At 36.2% G+C, this 23,177-nt stretch overlaps 1 protein-coding gene across 10 annotated transcripts in view; it reads right to left on the reverse strand.

Moving 5' to 3' along the window:
- Window positions 1–23,177, reverse strand: part of Gphn (gephyrin) — a 508,902-nt gene that overhangs the window by 62,822 nt on the left and 422,903 nt on the right. For all 10 annotated transcript variants that reach the window (XM_005399100.2, XM_005399099.2, XM_005399098.2 and 7 more), the window contains 4 exons: window positions 22,421–22,476; window positions 17,503–17,622; window positions 15,412–15,470; window positions 14,062–14,215 (listed from right to left, as the gene is read on the reverse strand). In XM_005399100.2, the coding sequence (XP_005399157.1) occupies window positions 14,062–14,215; window positions 15,412–15,470; window positions 17,503–17,622; window positions 22,421–22,476 (389 nt within the window). The remainder of the gene's footprint in view (window positions 1–14,061; window positions 14,216–15,411; window positions 15,471–17,502; window positions 17,623–22,420; window positions 22,477–23,177) is intronic.

Here is a 23,177-nt window from a genome sequence, read left to right on the forward strand (position 1 = left end):
TTCTATTATTTCAAGGTAAATCTTTAGTGCATTTATTTTGTTTTGTTTGGTTTGGTTTGGTTTGGTTTTTCTCCGGTACCGGGAACCGAACTCACGACCTTGCGCTTGCCAGGCAGGCGCTTTTGCCGCTGAGCTAAATCCCCAGCCCCTGCTGCAGCTTAATCTATATCTAATCTTAAACTATATAATTAAAAAATCTATCATGAATATGAAGACATAATGCTTGTATACATTAAAAACAATTATACAATACCTCTTACACAACCATGGTCCAACAAAAAAGCAGTACAAATCTAGACTGACATCATCTTCAGAAGATAATGGTTTCATTTAGGCTGAAAGGTATCAAAAATGGGGGAACTGAAAATTATACTGAATTTACAACTTGCGAAACTACACTATGCCTTGTAAAACAGACAAATTATGCCAAGTTATGACATGTTAGCTTAAACGCTTTAACCACATTTTCTAAGATATGAGTATGAACAATTTAGTAGTATCATGTTCCAAAGATAAGATTCCTGATTGTTTCAGGGACTTCCCTGGATTACAAATTATCATCAGGCTCTATCCAGATCATCTTTACCATTAATCACCCTGTATTAACTAGCATAACCAATACCTTATACATAACTCTGTGTCTTGCCCTTTAGAAATACTACAGAGACTATCAAGGAGGTACTCTTCTGCTCTATAAATTTAAGATGCACTTTAAAAAACTGATTAATAGGGCTTGCAGGTGATATTTGTATAGGGGTTTTGATGAGTGTACAAAGATACTAACATTATTTTTCCTCAAATACTGACTTTATTCTTTTTTTCTCTTCATTTTAATTCAGTGTTATCTCTCAGTTTGCCAATTCATGGTGATATTTTATACTATTTAAATGTGTACTATACCAAAGGTTCAAGACTCACTATACCAGAGGCTCAAGACTCACTTTTTAAAAAATTTTAAACAGAAAAAAGCAACAAATAACAATAAAGGAGTTTCAAAACAGGAGAGTAACAATAACCAATACATTGCATATTGTTATATTCACTGTTATGGTTGAGAGTAAAAACTCACTTTTTTAAAGAAAACTGCCATTAAAATTTTTAACTTATACAGCTGTATTTTTCTAGAATTTTGTACTTACCTAGTATTAAAAACTCACATTACTTTCTCTAATTCTTATGTATGTGTGGTTTTTTTTTTGTTTTTTTTTTTTTTTTTTTTTTTTTTTTTTTTTTTTTTTGTCTTTTTGAGACAGGGTCTCACTATGCAGTTCAGGCTGGCCTAGAGCTCACTTTGTAGCCGAGGTTGGTCTCGAACTCGCAATGCTCCTCCTGCCTCAGCCTCCCGAGTGCTGGGATTACAGGTGTGCACCACCAAGCCCGGCTATGTATGTATTTAAAAAAGCTTTTTATTGTTACATTTTATTTATTTAGTTTGTATTAGTGCATGTTCTCAGCACACACAGTGATTGCAGTCATAATGCCAAGTCTGTTCAGGGACATAACACATCTTACTTCTTTGCTTTGGTCCCCTTTCCTTTCCACCGCAACTCCTGTTTTTCTTCTCATATGCAAAAGCTCCATTTCCATTTTTTTCTTCAATTCTTTCTTTAAAAGCCCTTTACCTTCATCCCTTCCTCTCTCCTTCCATCTCTTATTTTCCCTCTCATTTGAAAAAGATCTTCCTACTGCCTATTATCTTTTATTTTGCTCTTTATAATGTGGGCTTCTCATATAAGAAAAACTATATAATATTTAAACTAGCACATCTGATTTATTTCACTTAACATTATGGTCTTGAGGCGCATCCATTTACCTACAAATGCCTCAAGTTTATCTTTCTTTATGCAGAGCAGTATTTCACTGTGTATAAATATCCTATTTTCTTTATCCATTCATCTGTAGATGGGCATACAGGCTATTTCCAAGATTTAGCTATTATAAGTTGTTCTGCTATGAACTTGGGTATTCATGGATCACTAATTCTTTCAGGAAGGTACCTAAATGAGAAATAGCCGGGTCAAATGGAATTCTTATTTTAAAGTAATTATAGATTAACAGGAAGTTGTAAACACCATGGAGAAGTCCTCTGTACCTCGTTTCTCCCAATGGTAAGATTTTATATATCTATGGAATAATATCAAAAGTAGGAAACTGATATTTATATTAAACACATGAACAAGTCTTTGTCACATGTATAGATTTGTGTAACTGCACCTTCAACAAGATTGGAACTATCTAATTGTTACAAAGTATCCTTCATGCCAAAGTTACTGTCATGGTCCCTTTCCCCCTGCCCCTACCCAGTCCCTGGGAATCAGTAGTATGTTTTCATCTTTATAATTCTGTCATTTTGAAAATGTTTTATAAGTGGAATCATATGGGATGTAACCGCCTGAGATTGCCTTTTTTCACTCAGTATGATACTCCTGAGATTCACCCAGGTTGTTGCATGTAGAAATACTTTGTGCTTCTTTCTTGTTATTCCTAGTTTGTGCCTATTTTAAATAAAGTAGATCATTTATATTTAATGTAATTATTGATATATGAGGACACACATTTTATTATTTTTCATTCAGTTCTTTTTTTGTTTTTTTTTCTTGCCTTCTTATGGATTACTTGAATGTTTCACAGAATTCCATACTGATTTAGCTATAGTACTTCTGAGTGTATCTCTTACAAAATTTTTGGCAGTCCTTTTATATATTACATTACAGTACATAATTTATCAACTGGGTTATAAGATTATTCAGTATGTTTTTTTCTATCCATTAACAATTTCTTATATTACCTGTGTTATGTAGATATGATCTATAAATATTTATAAACTATTAAGCCCAAGGTCTAATGTCTAGACTTAAGAATAAAGCAGGAGAATCTCTTTTCAGCTGCCTTTACGGGAGTATAGTGAATAGACAAGAAGCTTTTTTTTTTTTTTATTTTGGAGACAGGGTTTTACTATGTAGTTCAGGCTGGCCTCAAATTTGCAGCACTCTTCCTGCCTCAGCCTTCTGAGTGCTAGGATTATAGGTATGCACTCCCACGCCTGGTGAGAAAAGGATTTGGGCTACACCTGGCACTGGAAGCTTGTCTCATGTTGGCATCTTGACACTTTGATCTTTTGGACTGAAAATGCACTAGTATTTGGAGTACATGTTTACTTCTAGGGAGTACATTATGGATGCTTCCTGCTATAATTGTGAAGACACAGTAATATTGCTGCTTACATATCACAGAGGAGTGTAGCGAAGGTAAATGAAATAATACTAATTAGGTACTATTAAATACCTAGAATAGACGCACTATATAAAAACATGTTGCTATGGTTTAGTACAAGTGATAAAACATCCTTTTATTATCATCTTCAAGAACACATAATAAAAGAACTAAGAAATATAAGTATGAAATAATTGAAATTATTCTCTCTTGTGAGATATAGTTTAATGTAAAATATTAATTCAATATAAAATTTAAACTCCATACCTGAGATTATTTGTCATAAATAGAAATATATAGGTGTTAGGGGTTTAGCTCAAGGGTAGAATATTTGCTTAGCATGCACAGCGCCCTAAATTCAATCTCTGACACCCCCATCCTGAATCCCACAATTACTTTAAAGATAAAATAAAACACCTACTTTTCAGTATGGAGCTTATCTATATATCTATCAATATAACAGATAGGTGGCACTTTATAAATACATACATGTGCAGGTGATACATAACCAGATATAGATACGTAAATATAGATATAGTACATAGGATAGCTGGCATATGTGTTAAAGTATAAATCAGTGCTGTTAGTAACAGAGTAGAAACATTCTGGGACACCACTGTGCTTAATCACAGGAAAATATACTATAAATTGTGGTGGCTCAAAGTGGGAAAAGAGTACATTCTGGTAAGTTAATTGGTCAGTTCTTTGAACAGAGGGAAGGAAAAATAGCGTTGAAAGAAGGGTTGGAGGATGCAGGGCGAATAGGAAGGGAAAAAGAGATCTCGAAGAAGCAGAGGGGGGATGGCAATGGAAATGGTAGTTGAGTGGAAAAAGCCTAACAGGTTTTTCTGCAGACTGCGCCCTGCCCCTCAGTTCTCCTTTCAGTGACAGCAATGAGGCGGCCTCTCTTCTGGTGTTTCCAAGGCTTCAGTGCCCCCTCCCGTGTGTGTCGAGATGCTCGTAAAGGAAAGCAGGGTACACACACTGCTGCAACACCGCGCTGCTAATCACACAGTTTTAAGGAGGCAAAGTTATAGGAATGCTTTCACCTAATGTAGGTTTTTTTTAAGACAGAGTCTCACTATGCAGTTCAGGCTGGCCTTAACCTTGCGGCGATCCTCTTTCCTCAGCCGTAGTTGTGCACCACCACGCCCTCATGATGTTAATTTTTTAAAGGAAAAATTATATGTATATTATGATGACAGCTATATAATAAACAGTACAAACTTATGTCTACAGGGGAAGAAATGGGAAGAAAGAAATGAAGTGCTAATATGTTTGAGTTATACCATGGTAATTTTATGTATGATTTTCCCTCTTTTTGAAATATTTGATGATAGCAAAAAATACTCCTGAACAGATATACAAGACAGGCCTAGTGTTACTGGCCTAGAATTCTGGGAGGCTGAGGCAGGAGGGCTGCAAGTTTGAGCTCACTCTGGGCAATTTAGGAACTTAGTGAGACCCTGTCCAAAATAAAAAGTGGGCAGTGGCAACTCAGTGCAAAGGCCCTAGGTTCAGTCCCCAGTACCATAAAGCAAACATACAAACAAACACAGTCATCCCCAAACATGTACATATGTCAGTACAAGAAATTATATGGTAAATACAGTGTGGCTGATTGAAATAAAGCTTATTTAGCTAGGTATTCAAAACAGCAGGAGAACAAATGTGGTGAGTGTATTAATGGGCCTCAATGCACCTTTCTTATTAAGGTAAGAAGAAATATCTGGAACTGGGTTTGAAGATGCATAATATTTTCAAGTGACTGGCTCATAATGAGAAGAGATATGCACAGATATGAGGTCTAGTTAAATGGTGTACGATAACGGCCTGAAATGCAGCAGATGTTTACTGCTACACTGCTGAATTACTGAATTAATGAATGAAGACAGAAACTAAAGTAGGCCACGAAAGATTACAAAACAACAATAATCCTGTTGGTAAGAGTATGGAAAAATAGGCACTTCACAGTAACGAAGGGAAGGTTAATCAGTATATTTTTGGAAGCAATTATGCAAAACATAATCCAAAGCTTAAGAAAAGAAGAAATACCCTTCATCCTAGCAATTCTATGAATTTAATAAAAACATGCAAATAGATTCAAATGTTCATCATAGCATTTTCTATTTTACTAGTGAAAAATGGCAAACAAACTAAATGCCTAACAAGTTAATTATGTGAAACACATCCAACAGAATTGTTATGCAGCTATCCAAGATGCATTACAGATATTTATTACTGACAGTTAAGGATATTTGTGATGTGATACTTTAGTGAAAAATGATAGATCATTTATAGCACTGGCATTTTTTAGTATTTATAGCACTGGCACTTTTAACTATATATATATATATATATTTATATGGGCATAGAAATAAGACTGGATGACTACATAGCAAAACGTTAGGTCGTTTCTTTCTCCTTTGTGCATTTCATTAGAGTATAAGTTTCATGAGGCCAAAGATGGTTGTCTTTTTATTTACTACTATATTCCCAGCAAATAAAATAATACTCGGCACACAGTGCAGACTGAATATATAGTAAGTAAATTAATGAAAGCTTACTTATATTTTCTAGTTTCCTGTAACTAAATTGTTAACTACAGTCTAATTTCTTTATATTACAATAGATGAGTATATACTAAAAGAATTGAAAGCAATATTTTAAAGACATATTTGTAGTTGTTAGTATTCTTCACAAATGACAAAAGGTAGAAGCAACTCAAAAGTCTATCAACAGAATGGGCAAACAAGATATGATACACACATACAGAGGATTATTATTCACCACTAAAAAGGAAGGGAATTTTGACACAAGCTGCAATAGAGATTAAACTTGAGGGCCTTCTGCTAAGTGAAAGATTCCAATTATAAAAATTATACAAGTACTGTATAATCCCTATATGAGACATCTAGAGACAGAGGGTAGAAGGGCAGTTTCTAGAGGCTGGTGTGAGAGGGTATTGGGAAATTGCTAATAGACACAGAGTTTCTGCTTGTTAAGATGAAAAGACTTCTGGTAAGTGGTTATGCAAGAATGTGAAGAAACTTAACACTGCTGAAGTTATGTTTAAAAACAATTAGGAAAAAAAACAAAAAAACAAAAAAACAATTAGGATTGTCAATTTTACTACTGTATATTTTTTGAAAAAATTTAAAAAGGTCATTAATGATGATGAAAATAATTTTTAGGAATAGTAATATTGTTACAAAATGAGGCACGGCAGGAAAGAGGGAAACACAGGGAGTGAGATCAGAGAACGGTGGAATATCAGGCACCCAAAGGAAGCTATACAAGGGAAGTTGAAAATGGAGGCTTGAATGTACAAGAGGTCAGAATTGGGACTACAGATATAAGACAGGATCTGTACACATTTGACATAAGAGGAAAATGCTGAGGATTGAGAGAGCGCAGGGACCCAAGAAACAACAGAAGCCTGGAGGGAATACTCCATTTAGGTCACTGTAGAAGAATAAATAACAATAGAAAGAGAAACAGGAGTAGGGCATCAAGAGAGAATAGGGTCACAAAAAGAGATAGTTTCAAAGTGGTGGGTAAGCAATGTAACTGATACTGAAAAGTACAAATATGTTAGTAAGGATGACTGTCGGGGGCATTTGGAGGTTTGGAGGTTATTAGTGCGCTCATAAAGGCAGTCTCTCTTATACTGTAATGGGGCACTTACCACATTTTTGTCTTAAGCAAAAGTGGATAATGAGGAAGGAAAGGCAGTAGGTGCAGACTTCTCTTTTGACAAATCTAGTAGTGAACAGAAAGGGAGTAATGTAGTAGCTCAAGTATGAACAGGGTGTTTAGGTTTGGATTTTTTTATGATAATGGTAATCTCTGTGTATTCTGACACAGAAGTAGAAGGAACTCCTAGGGAGAAAACAAAGATATCAAGCATAAAGAAAACGATTTACAAATAAAAGGTTCAAGGAAGGTAAAAAAATGGGTTCATGAAGTACTTTTACCTTTTGGGTTGGAACAAAGAAAGACATCTGAATTTTGAAGTAAAGAGCGGGGGATGAGTAGTCCTCATCTAGTTCACTGTGAACAGATTTTTAAAACTTAAAAAAAAATTAGGGTGGTAAGGTCACCTGCCAAGTATAGGAAAGCAGGACTGCTACTGACATTTAAAGAAGGTACGGCATGCATGACTAACTTGTCCACTGGCAGAATGTGCCAGGGAATCCATGGAAGAGTTACAAGAGAATCACTGAACAGCTTTCAGTTTCAGGTTGATATTAAATGGCAGACATTTATAGTTGCACAGGCAGTCACAATTCTATGAATTTCTCTAGTAATGCTTTTCTGCTTAGGAACAAAATGGAGAATGTGGAGGATGGAATAGTTTAGTTTGGGCATTAGCATGTAAGCAAAGGAATAGATTAAGGGGTTTAAAGTAAGTACTAGTGAGGGAAACTTTAAAGTGGAGAGCCCTGGCCTTTAATCTAGGCAAAGAGTATAGTTAGAGGAAAGTAATGGACTACCTAATTGGATAGGTTTCAGAGACTGCCATTGAAAAGTTGGAGAAAGTAAGTTTAAGTGGGAAGTATTGTGACATAGTGTAAAAAAGTCACCATAGCCAAAAGACTTAGGTGGGAATTCAGTCTGTACCACTTTTACAAGATATACGACGCTGGGCAAGTTGTTTCTGAGTATCAATTTCCTCTTTCATAAAACGAGGATTAATCTCTTTGATTTGGTTGAATCATAAGGCACACAGCAATACTGGCTATAGTAGTCTTTCAACTTCCTTCTTTCTCTTATTAGTGGGGGTAAGGTTTTAAAGACTCCAGTTTTTATAACAGTGGTTGCTTTTGGAAGACCCCTGAGATGATTACAGAGAGATCTTAAACTTTACATACCTAAAAATCAAACTTCTGGACTGGAGACGTAGCTCAGCAGCACAGCACATGCCTGGCATGCATGAAGCCCTGGGTTCAATCTCCAGGTACCACAAAAATAAAACAAACTTGTTCATATAGGCCTCTGTTACTGGCAATGACTAGGAAAATAAAAGATGGAACAGAATAAGCAGAGACACAGTGGAGATGAATAAACCTAATTCTGTGTGTATGTGTGTGTTGTAGGCGAGGGAGGGAAGAAGAAGGAGAGGCAGAGTGAGAGAGATTGAGATTGTTTCATTAATATTTCTAGTGGAGTTTCTAATAGGTATCTCAAACTTAGTATGCTTCAAATAGAATCCCTGATTGCTTTCTCCCCTTTCTTTCTCCCTCCCTCCCTCCCTTCCTTCCTTCCTTTTTTCCTCCCTTCCTTCTTTCTCTCCTTTCTTTTGAGACAGGGTTTCACTATGCAGTTCAGGCTGTCCTCAAACTCACAGTGATCCTCCTGCCTCAGCCTCCCAAGTGCTGGGATAACAGGTGTGCACCACCATGCCTGGCTAGAATCCCTGCTTTCCACTGCCTAATCTTTCTGGGTAAACAACTATTCTTGGATTTACTCAGGGAAAAACTCTGAGTTCATCTTGACTCTTATGTTCTCTTATATCCTACTTTTAAATCCCCAGAAAGTCCTGTTAGCTTTACCTTCAAAAGATATCCTGAGTCTATTATTTCCCACCATCTCTACTGTTACCTTCTAGCCCAAATCTTTTACTACAGCACTGAATAGCTTTCTAACTGGTCTCCTTACTCTTCCTCTGTCCCTACTACACGCCACGCCACATAGAAGCCAGAGCATTCTTAAAATTTAAGACAGTATGTTCCACATTGTTTTTCTGCCTCAAAGAGGCCCTTTAGAGTACAGTGAACTAGCTTCTGTTACCTGTCCAAACTCAACACGTTTGATTTTGTTTCTTGCCATACTGACCTGCTGCTGTTCACTAATCATGATGAACGGGGATTTACCTTTTGCTGTTTTCCCTGTCTAGAACACAGGTCCCCATATGCTATACTCGCAGTGCCTTCAAATCCCATCTCATTCTTGTTTACCTCACCCAGAACAGGGCACTTCATCAGGCAGGTCTAGACAGGAAAATAAAATCTCTTCTAGATATTTCAAACACAGGGAGGTGGGAAAAGAGTTTTTAACACAGGGAATTCTATTACAAATGTGTTGTAAAAGTTGGCAGAGCGAAAGGAGAAAATTGTATTACTGAGGGTATGACTGCATGAAGGCATTATTATCTCCAAGTTGCTGGCGGGTGGAGTGATAGCACTGAGTGGAGGGGACTGTACTTCCGCTGATGCTTCCACCTCTTCAGCTTCTAAGAGCACGCTATTCAGGCGGCAGAATCTAATTAGACCACAGCCACACAGCCCGGTACATTTAAGCTTTAGGTTTCTAGACTGATTGCTAGAGGGGACAGCATATAAGAGATGAAGTGGGCTAAGTTTCAACAGATAATATCAGGGACATACCTCCTCTACTGACACTCTTTATCATCGTATCTGTATTTATTTTTCTTCATACCATTTATCACTATTTATTTATTGACGAGCTCCCAATTAGAAAATAAATCCTGTATGAGCAGGAAATTTGTCTATCTTGCTTGCTGCTGATCTGCAGTATCAGAGTACTGCCTGGCATGATCAGCATACTGAGTGGGGAAGGGTGGTATGATGTAGTGGAGAGGAATATTTTTATTACAGACATTGTTTCGGATTGCCAGTGCATGGTGATAATAAAAAGCACACTGACTTTTAATCAGTTTTATTAGTTTTTTTCTAATTTTCTATAGACAATGCATTACCTAGCGCTGTTTCTAGCTCTGTTGATAAAGGTAAAATATCATCTCATTACTTGGCAACTTTTTCTTTCTTCCCTTCTTCCCTTTCTTTTCCTCGCCCCATCCCTCCCTCCCTCTTTCTCTCTGGTATTGGGGATTGGACCCAAGGCCTTAGCACTAAGCTATATCCCCAGAACTTTAAAATTTTTTTATTTTGAGGTAGGTCTTGCTAAGGCACTACACTGGGTTTGAACTTCTGATCCCCCTCCTAGGCTTCCCAGAGTGCTGGGATTATGGGCGTGAACCACCATGCCTGGCTAGCCAATATTGCTTATGTTAAAAATGATCTCCAGCTATATCTCCAGCATATATCTTGGGTGATTGTTATGGTTGATACGTTGTGTCAACTTGGGGAGTCTAGAGGTTTGGCTAAGTGACTCAGCAGGAAGCCAGGGTGCTTACTTTGTATACATCCTGAGCCTGTGGAAGAGGAGGGCATGGAGATTATGTGAGAGCTACATGCCCCTTAGGTGGGGGTAGCCTGTTTACGATGTAAGGGAGGGAAAGAGGCTGCTTGCTGCCATTTCCTCCCTTTTGCTCTGGTTGCTTTGCCTTTTGGCTGCCATTCCCCCCTTTGCTCTTGTTGCTTTGCTGTCTTCTGCCTCGGAGCCAGCCAAGTATGGACTGAAACCTCCACAAACTGTAAGCTAAATAAACCTTTCCTTCCTTCATTTTGGGCATTGGGTATCGAGAGAAAAGTAACTAAGACAGTGATATTACAAATGAAGTATAAATACCTAGTGAAGTCATAGGTTTGGGTTTCCATGTGTATGATGATACTTGTAACCAGGCATTTACATGGTCGAGGGCCTAAGACTGCTCTAAGAAATATCCATTCCTACATAAAACATGAGGCTTCTAAATCAGGGTGTCTCTCACACTCTTACTATGAGTCCTATTCCCTTTACCTAGCTGTCACTTGGAGAATAAACAGACCAGCTGTGGATGGCGAGGTGCACTGCTAAGAGCACTAGTCCTTCTGAACAGAAAAGCCTATATTGCCCTCAGTTTCCTGTTCAATACCTTTCCAAGTAAATGGGTTCAAGGTACGGTCTATTGAACACCTTATTGGTCTTCTTTCCTTCCTTCCTCCCTCCCTCCCTCCTTCCCTCTCTTCCTTCCTTCCTCTCCTTCTTCCCTTCTTCTTTCTTTCCTTTGTTTTTTCTTTTTCTTTTTTGTGGTGCTGGAGTTTCAACCCTGGGCCTTGCACATTCTCAGCAAGTATTCTATCTCTGTTCCATAGTCGCAGGCCTCGAATCTGAATGTTTAGTTAAGAGAACCCTTTAGTGAGCATTATTGCATAGAACAGATGCTTGGTATACATTTACTGAACAAGTGTATAAGGCTGGGAATTCATACTCACAATCATTTAATGGTATTATCTAAATTTTAATATGTACCGCTTGTTGACATCAACAATTGTCTAAAATAGTTACTTTGTGTTACAGTTGATAAATCTCTTTACCTAATTGTGGAAGAATGCTCTCATCTTCAACAAGGTTATGCAGTTAAAACATTGGGCAGGCTTTGAATAGTATTTATAGAGATCTTCTATGGTATTCTTTGGGTTGCTTCAGGCAACTGTCTCACTTACCATATCATGTCAGTTTTAAAAAGTAGACATATGTGAAAGCAAATATATCAAGGGAAATCAGAACTAGCACATAAAGGGACCTTGAACTGTGATTGGCTAAGTTATAGTCTTGCCACATTAATAGATAAATGCAATTTTTTTGGCCTCTGGAAGTAAATGCAAGAAATTATTTTTGTGGGGAAGGGCTATTGTTTTCTGTGTATCTGAGAGTCTCAAGCCATCAGGAGAGATACTATGCTTTATTTATCTATTTTATAACCAATTTCAAGTATAGTGCCTGGCACAGAGGCACCTAAGAAACGTTTGTTGAACTAAACTATAATATATGGTCATGGCAAAACTAATTTTGAATAGAGTGAGGGTATGAATGTCAAGCAATATGGAACCAGAGGTCGTAGAGTTTAGACACAAACTCCTTTCTGATGTTAAATATAATGCCAATTGGTCAAGGGGATATTAAAACCATTGCTATATAACATGAAAAATGAAATTTATACGTATATACAAGGACAGCTGGGAAAGGTGTATTGCTAATGTCTGTGGTTTATTGGAAGGAGCAGTCAATGCTTAAAATTTTCTTTTTTCTTGACCAGTTTTGCACGCTTGAATCTGGTAATCAGAATGATTGATCTGAAAACAATAATATGTGGTATAAGAACCATTGTTCAACTCCTACCATCTTGTATGGTGAAGCTCTGCGTCATTTCCAATTTTTTTTTTTTTACTACTTGTTACTGTCTTTGATTGTTCGATCAATCTTACATTCTTACGTCTAGTGGACTGAGCAACTTTGTTGAAGATAACAGTATGTAATGTAGCAACCATTGTTAATTCCTATCATTTTGTTTTGAGGTCATGTATCACTTTTGTTGTTTTAATTTTGTCTTGTTTTGTTAGCTTTTTAATTTTTAAAATAAAAAAAACCCATTGCTACATGTATCAAAATGAAAAGAATGTTTATTTTGGCTAAATCCATACTTTTAGAGAATGACTAGTATACCTATAATGGGAAACGAGTAAATTTGCAATAATAATTCCCTTGAAAACCATGCTAAGCACAGCAGACCAGAGAAATAAGAAAAGGGATTCACACAGAATCACTCAAAACATCTTCAAGGACAATGAGATCTGTGGAACAGGGAACTAAGACCAGATAGTGTTCCTTAGACTCTATGATTTAAACATCATCTCTATTAACTCTCTATCACCTTTCTTTATGAAACTAAATAGTTTTAATAGCATGTAAAAGGTGGCTTTAAAAAATAATACTAGTATACTCTGAGGTTTAACCAACAATTTTATTCTAGTTACAGAAACCATAGCCCAAATAAAGTTTCCTGTTAATATTTATGAGTTTGGTTATTCTGTGTAGCTTTTCCAAGCCCCATGAACTTAGCTGCACAAAACATTTCAGTAAATCAGGATGGTTCAATTCATTTAACAGAAATTTCTTCTGATGCTAAATATAGTACTAGTTGGTCTTAGGAATATTAAAATCATCACTGTATAGGTTAGATTAAAGAGATTGTTTCAGGTCAATCAATAATTTCTGGGCCATAAGCAAAATGTTGACTTGGTGCTCCATCAGCAGAACAGGATTCTAGTTTTTTCTTTTGTCTTAAAGAACCGTAAGAGTCAGGGAGAGACCTTTCAAAATTTTCATTTCCAAGACCTCAAGAAATTAAAAATAGCTGCTAATGAAGGTGTATTTTCACAACAAAGTTAGAAATTAGGAAAAAAAAAAACAAAACATAGCTCTGTTAAGTCTTTAATAGTATGGTCTGAAGGAATTACTCTTTAAAATTTCAGTAGTTCCGATTCTTTTGTAAGGTTTTAAATTTCCAGCAGCAGATTCACTTTTCATTATTATCAGTATTACCTTAGAGTCCCTTACTGAAGTTTTTAGCAACACAGGCAGAATATTACACTGAGGCTTTTCAAGAGTTCTCAGAAAAATACTGACTGAACCCCCCTTTCTAAATTATATTCTAAATTATTTTTGAATAGTGTTCACTAGAAATATTATCAATAGAGAAAAAAATGATTACAAGCCCTTCCCGGTAGTTAAAGATCACATGGAACTGTACACAAGAACAAAGCAGAGTATCCTGACTCACTGATTTATTTCCCACACAGGGGTGGCCCATCATTTCAGCAACAGGATAAGCTATCTTATCCTGTTGTTTGCCATCTATAGCTTGCTGCTAATGTTCTTTACTTATGTGTACTGAACATGTGCAAAGGTCATTGCTCATAGCATTTCATTCTAATAAATGGAAGGGAATATTTCTTATGAGGTAATTTCTAGTTGTTCTTTCTTCTTGGCTTTTGTATTTGAACTATATCCTGAGGCCAACTTATTTTCTTTATTATAGGAATGTAATCCCATTGGTAAGGTCCAGAATCTACAATTTTCTATTTATAACACTGAACATATGTCAGAAATGCCTTTGTCTTGAAAGCCCACCCTCGTAATTTTTTTTTTTTTTTTTTTTACCTCATTCCCTGTTGACATGACTGCAACAACTGGAAACTTATTAACTTCAACCTCTGTGACTCCTACAGTTGCCAGGAGACCGATTTCTGAGGGGCCCATGTGGGTTCCTTTGGCCAAAACGCATTCCCCTCTTTTAATGTCATGGCCGATGGGTCTGAAAGTTAAAGTAGAATGATAAGAATAACATTTTCTTCACTCAGAGGGAAACTGTAGTGTCAGAGAAGGAAAAGACTCAAGGGAAGGAAAAAAGGCCACAGATGAAGCAGGAACAAAATAATAAAATAAAGACATTTAAGACACTTTTTAAATTTTTTTTTTTTGTGGTACCGGGGATCGAACTCACAACGTTGCGCTTGCCAGGCAGGCACTTATGCCACTGAGTTGTATCCCCAGCCCCACTTTTTTAAATTTAAAAGTTAAATAACAACAGAAGGCAGAAATGGTACTTCTATTGCTGCTAAATAAAAACATATCATTTCACCTTTAAATTTACTTTATAAATTGGTTTTGCACTACATGCATTTGATTGATTTCCTTTTCTTTTCTTTTTTTTTTTTTTTTTGGTACCGGGGATCGAACTCAACTACATGCATTTGAAAGCACCAACTGCAAACTTTCTCTTATATAAAGCAAAGATTTGTATGGAAATACCTAGTGTCATTAATAGAAATCCATAGCTGGTTAGCTTTGAGGGGAGAATATCAGTAAGGTTACATATGTAGAGATAATTTCTATTTAGACTATTTAGTTTGGCCCTGATCTGAGGCCACAGAGGTATATTCACCTTGCCTTGTTGCTACAGGTATGGGAAAAGCATAGCTTTGTTACACTGGGATGTTGGGCAAATTAGTATTAATGGAATCTGGATAAATATTACATTTTAAGAAAAGTAATTTAAAGCATATGTACCACTTATGGTAGGACAACAGCCTTATTTTTGTTTGTAAGGGGAAGCAGAGGATTCCATTATTAAAAGTGGTCAGTAAAGGATGGGCTATCAATTCTATAAATATTCAATTCTTGGATTATGTGTTAATACCAATTTCTAGATAACTTAGGGGAGGGGTTGGATAATATGGATTATCTATAGGTAGAATTACCCATGGATTATGTAGGTTTATAACTTCACCTTCTTCTCATGTTGATTATTTCTTTCACCTTTATCATCTTCAAAAAGTAGGCAAGGAAGACTTGGGATGCAGAATTCGGAAAATTCATTTTGCTTCTTATTAAACTCAAAGATACATGGCTATTTGACATTGCTGTGAATTTTTAATAGTCATGTTATCCTGAGTTTATGATGCGGTAGCAACAAAACTTGGCTATACATTCTGTATGTTAGGAACTTACCTAATATCTTGGCCTGGCCGAGCCTGCACCAGAATTCGCACTTCAAGTTCTTCAGTGCCCTACAATCAGAGTATGGTATGTAATTTCAAACAGAAAAAATTAACCGAATTTCCATCAGTAGAATTTAGTTTTTCTGACTTTTATTACTGATAGGCCCAGAATGTGTACAAATATAGAGAGACAGAAAGACACTTTTGATAGCTTTTAGAAAACTGATTTTCTAATACGAGTTCCTGAAAAATTAGCTTTGGTGCCAATAAATAAATAAATATTTTCTCTAATTTTCTTTTTTTTGTCTTTTTTGTTTTTTTTTTTTTTTTGGTTTTTCTCTGGTACCGGGAACCGAACTCACGACCTTGTGCTTACCAGGCAGGCGCTTTTGCCGCTGAGCTAAATCCCCAGCCCCACTTTCTCTAATTTTCATCTGTTTAAAACTGTATCAATTCAAATATCAGATTTTAACAGTAGTCAGTAAAGGATGTGCTATTGATTAACTGTGTAAATGTTCAATTTAATTTGTAAATAGTATTTTGTCTATATCTATATCTACCCATTTATCTATATTTATATTCTAATAGAGAAACAAAGGTACATAGAGGTAGGTGTTCTGTTCCCACAAATCACGGGATCATTACCATGTCAAGGTTCCCAAATACCCGCAGAAATTTCAGTGCACATATGCTTGCTAGTACATTTCTGTAAACTGATGGTGATCATCAATATCACATTTACGGGTTGTGAATGATATTGTGACACTTGAACTGTGTCTTGTCATCTGGCAGCTAAGGATACATGTGTTTTGGATTACAGTAGGCTTTTCTGATGCCAATAAATCCCTACTTGGACAGTTTTAATACAAGGCAATGTGATCTGTATGCCAAGAGTTGAATTTTATAAGTCCTACATGTGGGAAAGTGATTAAAAAGAAACTCTCCAGATTGAGAAAAACGCCTCTCAGCACTGCTAAAATTTTATAGTCTACTCAACCTTGGAGATGTATATTTATTTTTTTATGACAGCTTAAAAATATAAGATATCTTAAACTTTACAAAACAAGCATGATTACCAGTCATTTAAACCTCAGCTGAATTTTTCCCCACTTTATTATTGGTTGATACTCTGGTTTTAACAACTGCCTCTAGTTTAAGTGAGAAAAATACATGCGTAGCACAGACCCATGCCCAAGTCCATGTTATTGCTCGAGTCTAGATGTCCCCCAAAGCCTCATGCAGTCATCATTGGGGTTTTCAGGGGTGGGTGGATCTGCAGTGTGTGATGATGGAATTGATTCATGGTGCAATGCTAGGATTAAGGGAGTGCAGGGAAGGTAGCCTGGATAAGATATAAGGCTTGCCACTTGTTGCTTCTTTGGTACTTTGTGACTTTGCTGCCTTCTGCCTACCATGAACTGTTTCCCCTCTGTGCTGTCCCTTGGAGCCAGGCAACTATGAACTGAAACCTCTACAAACTGTGAGCCAAATAAACCTTCCCTCCCTTAACTCTGAGTGTTGGGTATTTTGTCTCAGCAATGAGAAGTCCATTAGACAATGGAAAGGAAAATAACATACATTCAACATTTCCAAGCTATCATTTTGTAGCACAGCTTTTCCCTGAATTATAGAAAACTAGAAGCAAAAGGTGGTTGGGTTGAAATGCTTGGCTTAGAGTATTATTAGAAAAGTTATCCAAATGTTCGTTGTTAAATTCTTCTATATTAAGTTTTGATTTCATGAACATCCTCACATTTTATCAGAAGCTCAGTGACAAGTTTCTGAGCTAGAAGATAGGTCAACTGTTAATACTGCTGTTTTTTGAGTGTGAGGTGTTTCTTTTCTTTCTTTGGATATGAAATTTCTTGGATTAAACATGGCTCAAATTTTATTATTACAACAGCATAAAAAGACCCCTTCTATAAAACTTTTAAGCCTGAGGTAATTTCTTACGGCAGACCCACACATTACAATGTAAGATTCCAATGTAATAAAAAACAACAAACAAATAAGGCTAATCTTGTAAACATGGCAGAAAATGGGCATGATTTCTAAAACTGCCATAGGAACAACAGCAGGGTAAGACCTGGTGGTGACATACATCATCTGATTCCCTGATAAGTTCAGTATCTTCCACTTGCACTACTGCATCAGCACCGCAGGGGATTGGAGCACCTGTTGTAACCCGCATGACTTGTCCCGGCATTACTGTCTGAGTTGGCTGAAAGTACAAATGGGAAAGAGATAGTTGATTACTTGGCTACTGCAAAGGAAAACCTGCCAGGGATGTAATGTTTTTAGAAACAAACATGAAACGTCTTACAGTCTTATTCTTTTTGAGTCAAAATAATAGAAGTCCCCACAAACAGGTACACTCACACCCACAGGCTTCAGCATGATTTAAACTGACTTTGTATGCATTTTAGGGTAATGACTATTAAATTATTTTTTTGGAGCCTTGTTTTCATTTTGATGAACTGGCAATTACATTTGCTACTATTATTTCTTATTTAAATAATGTGAATTCATGTAAAGTGACGAGAGTGTAAGAGAAAAATGCAAGACCACATGATACTATGATAACAATTCTGAAAAACCAGCAGCTTGGCAAATTGGGAAACTCTGATATTTGACAAATGCAGTATTTATTTAACTAATCCTTTGGGTAAATAACGGCAGGACAGGAAAATAATTTTAATTACTGCTCTTGATATAGTTCTAAAACATAGCCCATTTATCAACTACTAATAAAGCCTAAGAAACATAATTAAATCATTTAAAAATGACCCAGCGTTTGTATGACTGGGGTTAAACATTATTTTTGAAATTAAAATACGGTACTTTCATCATCTGAGTTTTCATATTGATGGTACAATGATAGGAACTGTCCAGCTGAGTTCTCTCAGCATGAAGGAAAGCATATTTCTGTAAGATTTATCTGATAGTTTTGATCGGGTCTTAGAAGACTCACTTGTCAGGGGTCATGATTTAGGCCATAGCTGGAAAAAGGAATGCTTCAAATTTCTCCTTAAATTAAATCCTGGTAGGATATAAAATTTCCAGTAGAAAACCCCAACTTTCTAAAGACATCACTTCATAAGTATTTAAAAGATTATCATCACAACATGAATACACATTATTATTGAACTGTATGCTTAAAAAAATGGTTAAATAATATATTTAATTCCCACCCCCCAAAAATCAAATACAAATTTTAGGGAATGGTTAAGGAGAAATACTCCACCACTAGAAGTACAATCAAAGTAAAACTGCACATTTATTTGTTAGAAAAGCCTTCAAAATCTGTCTATAGTATGATACAAATGATACTACCAAGAACTAATAGTTATTGAACCCATAATGTATACTAGCTACAGTATTAAATGCATTATATATTCTATAATATAAGCACTAAAAAGGTAGAGATTTGTTTTACTTTCTGTTTGCCTCTCCAGATCACATTATCATTTCTAACTTCTGCCATGGCCCAGAAGGGTGACATCTATATACTATTTTAACATCTATATTTTGACATCTATGTGTATTTTAGGTTCCCATCACCTTGTCTTCTGGTTAGCTTCAGCCAGGGGGATGGGGTTGACAAGAAATTAGAAAGGAAGGAGGATTTTCATCCCTCTGGCTTTTCTTCCTGCTGGGCTACACTTTGGTGATGGTTACGCATCTTCACTAACTGAGGGCCATCACTCCTTTGGGTGGTCCTGCCCTGTGGTTATGAATCGTTCCAGGTTCAGATACCACTACTTCCCTCTGCTCCTTCAGACCTATAAATCGTAGCAGAATTCACTGTTGCTAGCGCCTGGGTTGGTTTCCTTTAACGCTGTCCCCTTTGTTGGTTTCCCCTTAATGCCGTCCATATTTTGGAAATAGCCCCTGCATTAATTTTCCTTAACTTCCTCTTTTCCAGATACTGCATATTAGTCTATCATCACAAGGTCTAGAAAGTATCTGGTGAACAGCTGGTAGTCAATAGATGTTTCTAAATGAATGAATGAATGTGCTTTATGTCATTTTATTATTACAACTGCATGAACTATACATTGCTTCATGGCTTACAATTTGTGTTTCTTCCCTGTTTTTCTCCCAGCCATTGGAGAAGAGATACTTGGGATCAGATCTGGCATTTACCTATGTACCTTACATACTCTTACTCTGTTATTGAACAAAAGACATTCTAGGTTTATTCAGAATTGTTATATTTTAAGGCAATTTTCAACCAAAGTGTTTATTATTATTATTATTATTATTATTATTATTATTATTATTTTTGAGGCAAGGTCTCATTATATAGTTCAGGCTGGCCTTGAACTCACTATGTAGCCTAGGCTGGCCTTGAACTCACAGTGATCCTCTTAGTTCAGCCTCCCAAATGCTGGGATGATAGGTGTGTGCCACCACACCCAGCTATACTGATTGAATGATTGATTGTGCTGGTAACTGAACCAAAAGCCTTGCGCAAATCCTCTACCACTGAGCTACATTCCCTGTTTTTGAGTACAAGATTCCAAATGAAAAGTTTAGGGCCCAGTGTCTTTTCCAAATCATGAGTTTCCATTCCAGATACTACTTACTGTCTGGACATCTCAACCCATTATGCATGACTATTTTGTAGTAAAGTGATTTTTGATGGGGAAGCATTTAAAGTTTTAACATGATATGTATGTCTTTTAGTTAATGTCAAAACAATTTTCTGAGGCTGTAGAACAATCAATCACATTTAAAATAGACCTAAAGAGATTCTTCATTTGCTGAAAAAATGCCTTTTGGGTAAAGTGGATTAAAGTGACTTTCAGGGCAGTTTATTCTGAAACTGAACAGCGGTAGCCTAAAGCCCTGCCTCAATTTATTCAGACTCAATTTACCATATTCTGTAAATTAAGTTTTATTATAGTTTGATTTCTAATTTTCTCTATTCTTGATTTAAATCAACTATTAAGATGTTATTTTGTGTGATTATTAATTACAAACTTTAAATATCAGCAATTCTAATTCTGGTAAAGAATTCCTACCAGCTTATATTTATTAAACTCAGTATTAAAGATGTAGCAACATTTATATGCCCAGTTAAAATAGACAATATAAACTGCAACTGAATTAAGTCAGCTGAAATGCTACATTCTAGTAATATGTAAAATATGTCATATATTTGTTACTTTAGCAGTTATTTTCTCCTTTTTATTTCTATTGATATTATTTGCTTTTCACAGGATAAAAAGTTTAAATTCTGACTTTAAAGAAGTATTGACTTTTTGATAACACCTTACAATCACATAATATTTTCTTCGTAAGGGCCCAGCGCTCATCAGTGGGACTGAAGTGTAAGTGGCAGGAACCGAACTCTAAGTGGTTTAAGGGCAAGCATTTTAGTACCCCAAGAAACCACTGCACAAACCACTGCCTCAGTTAGCAATCTGCTCTTAGAGAATCTCTCAGATTGCCCTAAAGTATATGTGACACAGCAATTATAAAGAAAGTTAGGGGTAGTCTGAAGAAAAAAATCTACTTTTCTACAGAACTTACAGTTGACTTTTAAATTACATGATTCTTCTTAACAAGAACTTATAAGACCTTAACAATTTTTAACTTATATGAGTCCTAGTTCTCTTAAGTAATAGTAAAGGTTTACGAGGTCCAGAATGCCCTGAATCTGCTCTGCTGTGGCTACTACAAACTTTTTACTTCCCTAAGTGTGCCAGGTAATTTGTTCTCAGACACCCTTGGGTCCTGCCTTACACTGTTCTCTCTGCCTTGAATGCTCCTTTCCCATCGCCGCTTTGCAAAGCTCTCCAGGGCCAGCCTCAAGTCATCACCCTGACCCTCCGAGGCTGAAATGCTCAGCTCCTCTTTTGTCTTCGATAGGACCTAAGTGGTACCACTAGTGTGATATGCTGCATTATATGTACTCGTTTATAGTGTTTTTTCCATAGGAGTAATAAACTCCTTAGGAGTAATAAATGTGTTTTACTGTAACTTGTATCACCAGAACCTAGTACCTGGTACACATGCAGTTTTCTTTGATACATGTTGGGTAGACTCAGTTGAAGATCAGGCAAGTACTCTTTGAGCAATGGGTATTTTGTAGCTCTGTTATAAAAATGGATGCTTTAGCTGTCCACTGCTGATAAAAGTCAAATTATAAATCACAAAGTAAGTCTCATAAAAGGAATTGAGCCTCGCTGCTCTTTTTTTGTCAGGAAAATGGTCATAGGGATTACACACAACCTGTGTACAACATGGACCCGGTTCTTCCCACTAAGTGCCAGGCTTAGTTTCTTCCTAGGCCAGGATACTCCACTATCAAACACTCATTTATAAAAATAAAGATGGTAAGTGATTTAAAAAAAAGTTTAAAAAAGTGGCTGTTTTTGCAAAAGCTATTCCCACCCTTCCCTCTCCCTCCTCCCTCCTTTCTTAGCATGTGATTACATAGGTACTGACAATAAAAAAGAATTAGAGAAATACATAGGAGAAAGATGATAATAACAGTAGTGAACCTAGCTTCTTTATTTCAGCACCCAAGGATTCAGCATCCAAGTACTTCTATCCAGAAATTCAGTATTTTTAAAGGAAGAAAGATACACTCAACAGTAGGACAGGAAAATGCCTGTAGAGTATGTCTACAGGTGACATATACAGCATCATGCCATATGTTAATAGGTATAAGAATCTATATCTATTTTAAATAATTTTTAAATAATTTAAAAAATTATTTTTGTTGAGTGAATTGACAAAATCATATACTGTATATCTGAGGTATATAGCACAATGTTTTGAGCAACAGGTGTGAAATTGTTACTACAATCCATAGTAATATATCTAGGTGTAGACTGTTTACATGAAATAATTCATTTGGTACTTAGGGGGACCATTTCTTTACCTCTTTGATACCTTCTGAGTAAAATTCTATGAGATTTCAATAATGTTGATGAAGAGGTTTAAAATTAGATGTCCAAAGTGCATGAAACTGAAATCCTCAGTGCTTTCAGGCCTGTAAGTCTTACCTGTTCACCAGCTTGGGATTCCCCAATGATGAAACGATCTCCTGGACCATCAGCGGCTGTGAGATGGAACAGACCAAAAATATGCATCAATATGGACCTATACTATAGCAAGAAACAAGACCCGAGTATTGGAATTCTATAATTTCTCTCAAATACATATGAATTCTTTAGAAGTGGGATATTTTTCTGACTTCCTAGACTACACAAGCACTTTGTTACTAATGGTTTAACTCCCAAGTACCAGTAGAAGTGGTCCTACATGTGCCCTTTCTTGGCACCAATGCAGATGATCTTCCTGTCCCTCCATAGTTTACACACTTGTGCTTGTCTAATAGGATGTTATTTCAGCTTATCCTCCTAAATAATCATCACCTTATCTGTGTACATGTACTTGTGACGTGTATGCACAATCTAATGGATATATATATATGTGTGTATATATCTATATATCTCTCTATGTTTCCATACTTTTCCATTGTTGATAAAAATTTTAACTACTTCATAACCAAATGAGGTAGAGAGAATATATATTTCTTTCTTCATTTTAAAGTTGAAGGGAATGAGTTACAGAATAAAGGAACTCACGTGGAAAAGATTACCTAAAACAAGATCTGCTTAATGGTAGAGATAGAGATAGTACTAAAACCTACTACGTTAATTCTCAAATCAATAGTTTTAAAAAAATAATGATCAGCAAAAATCCTATTTCTGAATCAGAACATACAGGCTGTACTGCACTACTTCTTTTTTTTGTTTG

Source organism: Chinchilla lanigera, unplaced genomic scaffold, assembly GCF_000276665.1.
Source record: "Chinchilla lanigera isolate Chin_1 unplaced genomic scaffold, ChiLan1.0 scaffold00065, whole genome shotgun sequence".
NCBI lineage: Eukaryota > Metazoa > Chordata > Mammalia > Rodentia > Chinchillidae > Chinchilla > Chinchilla lanigera.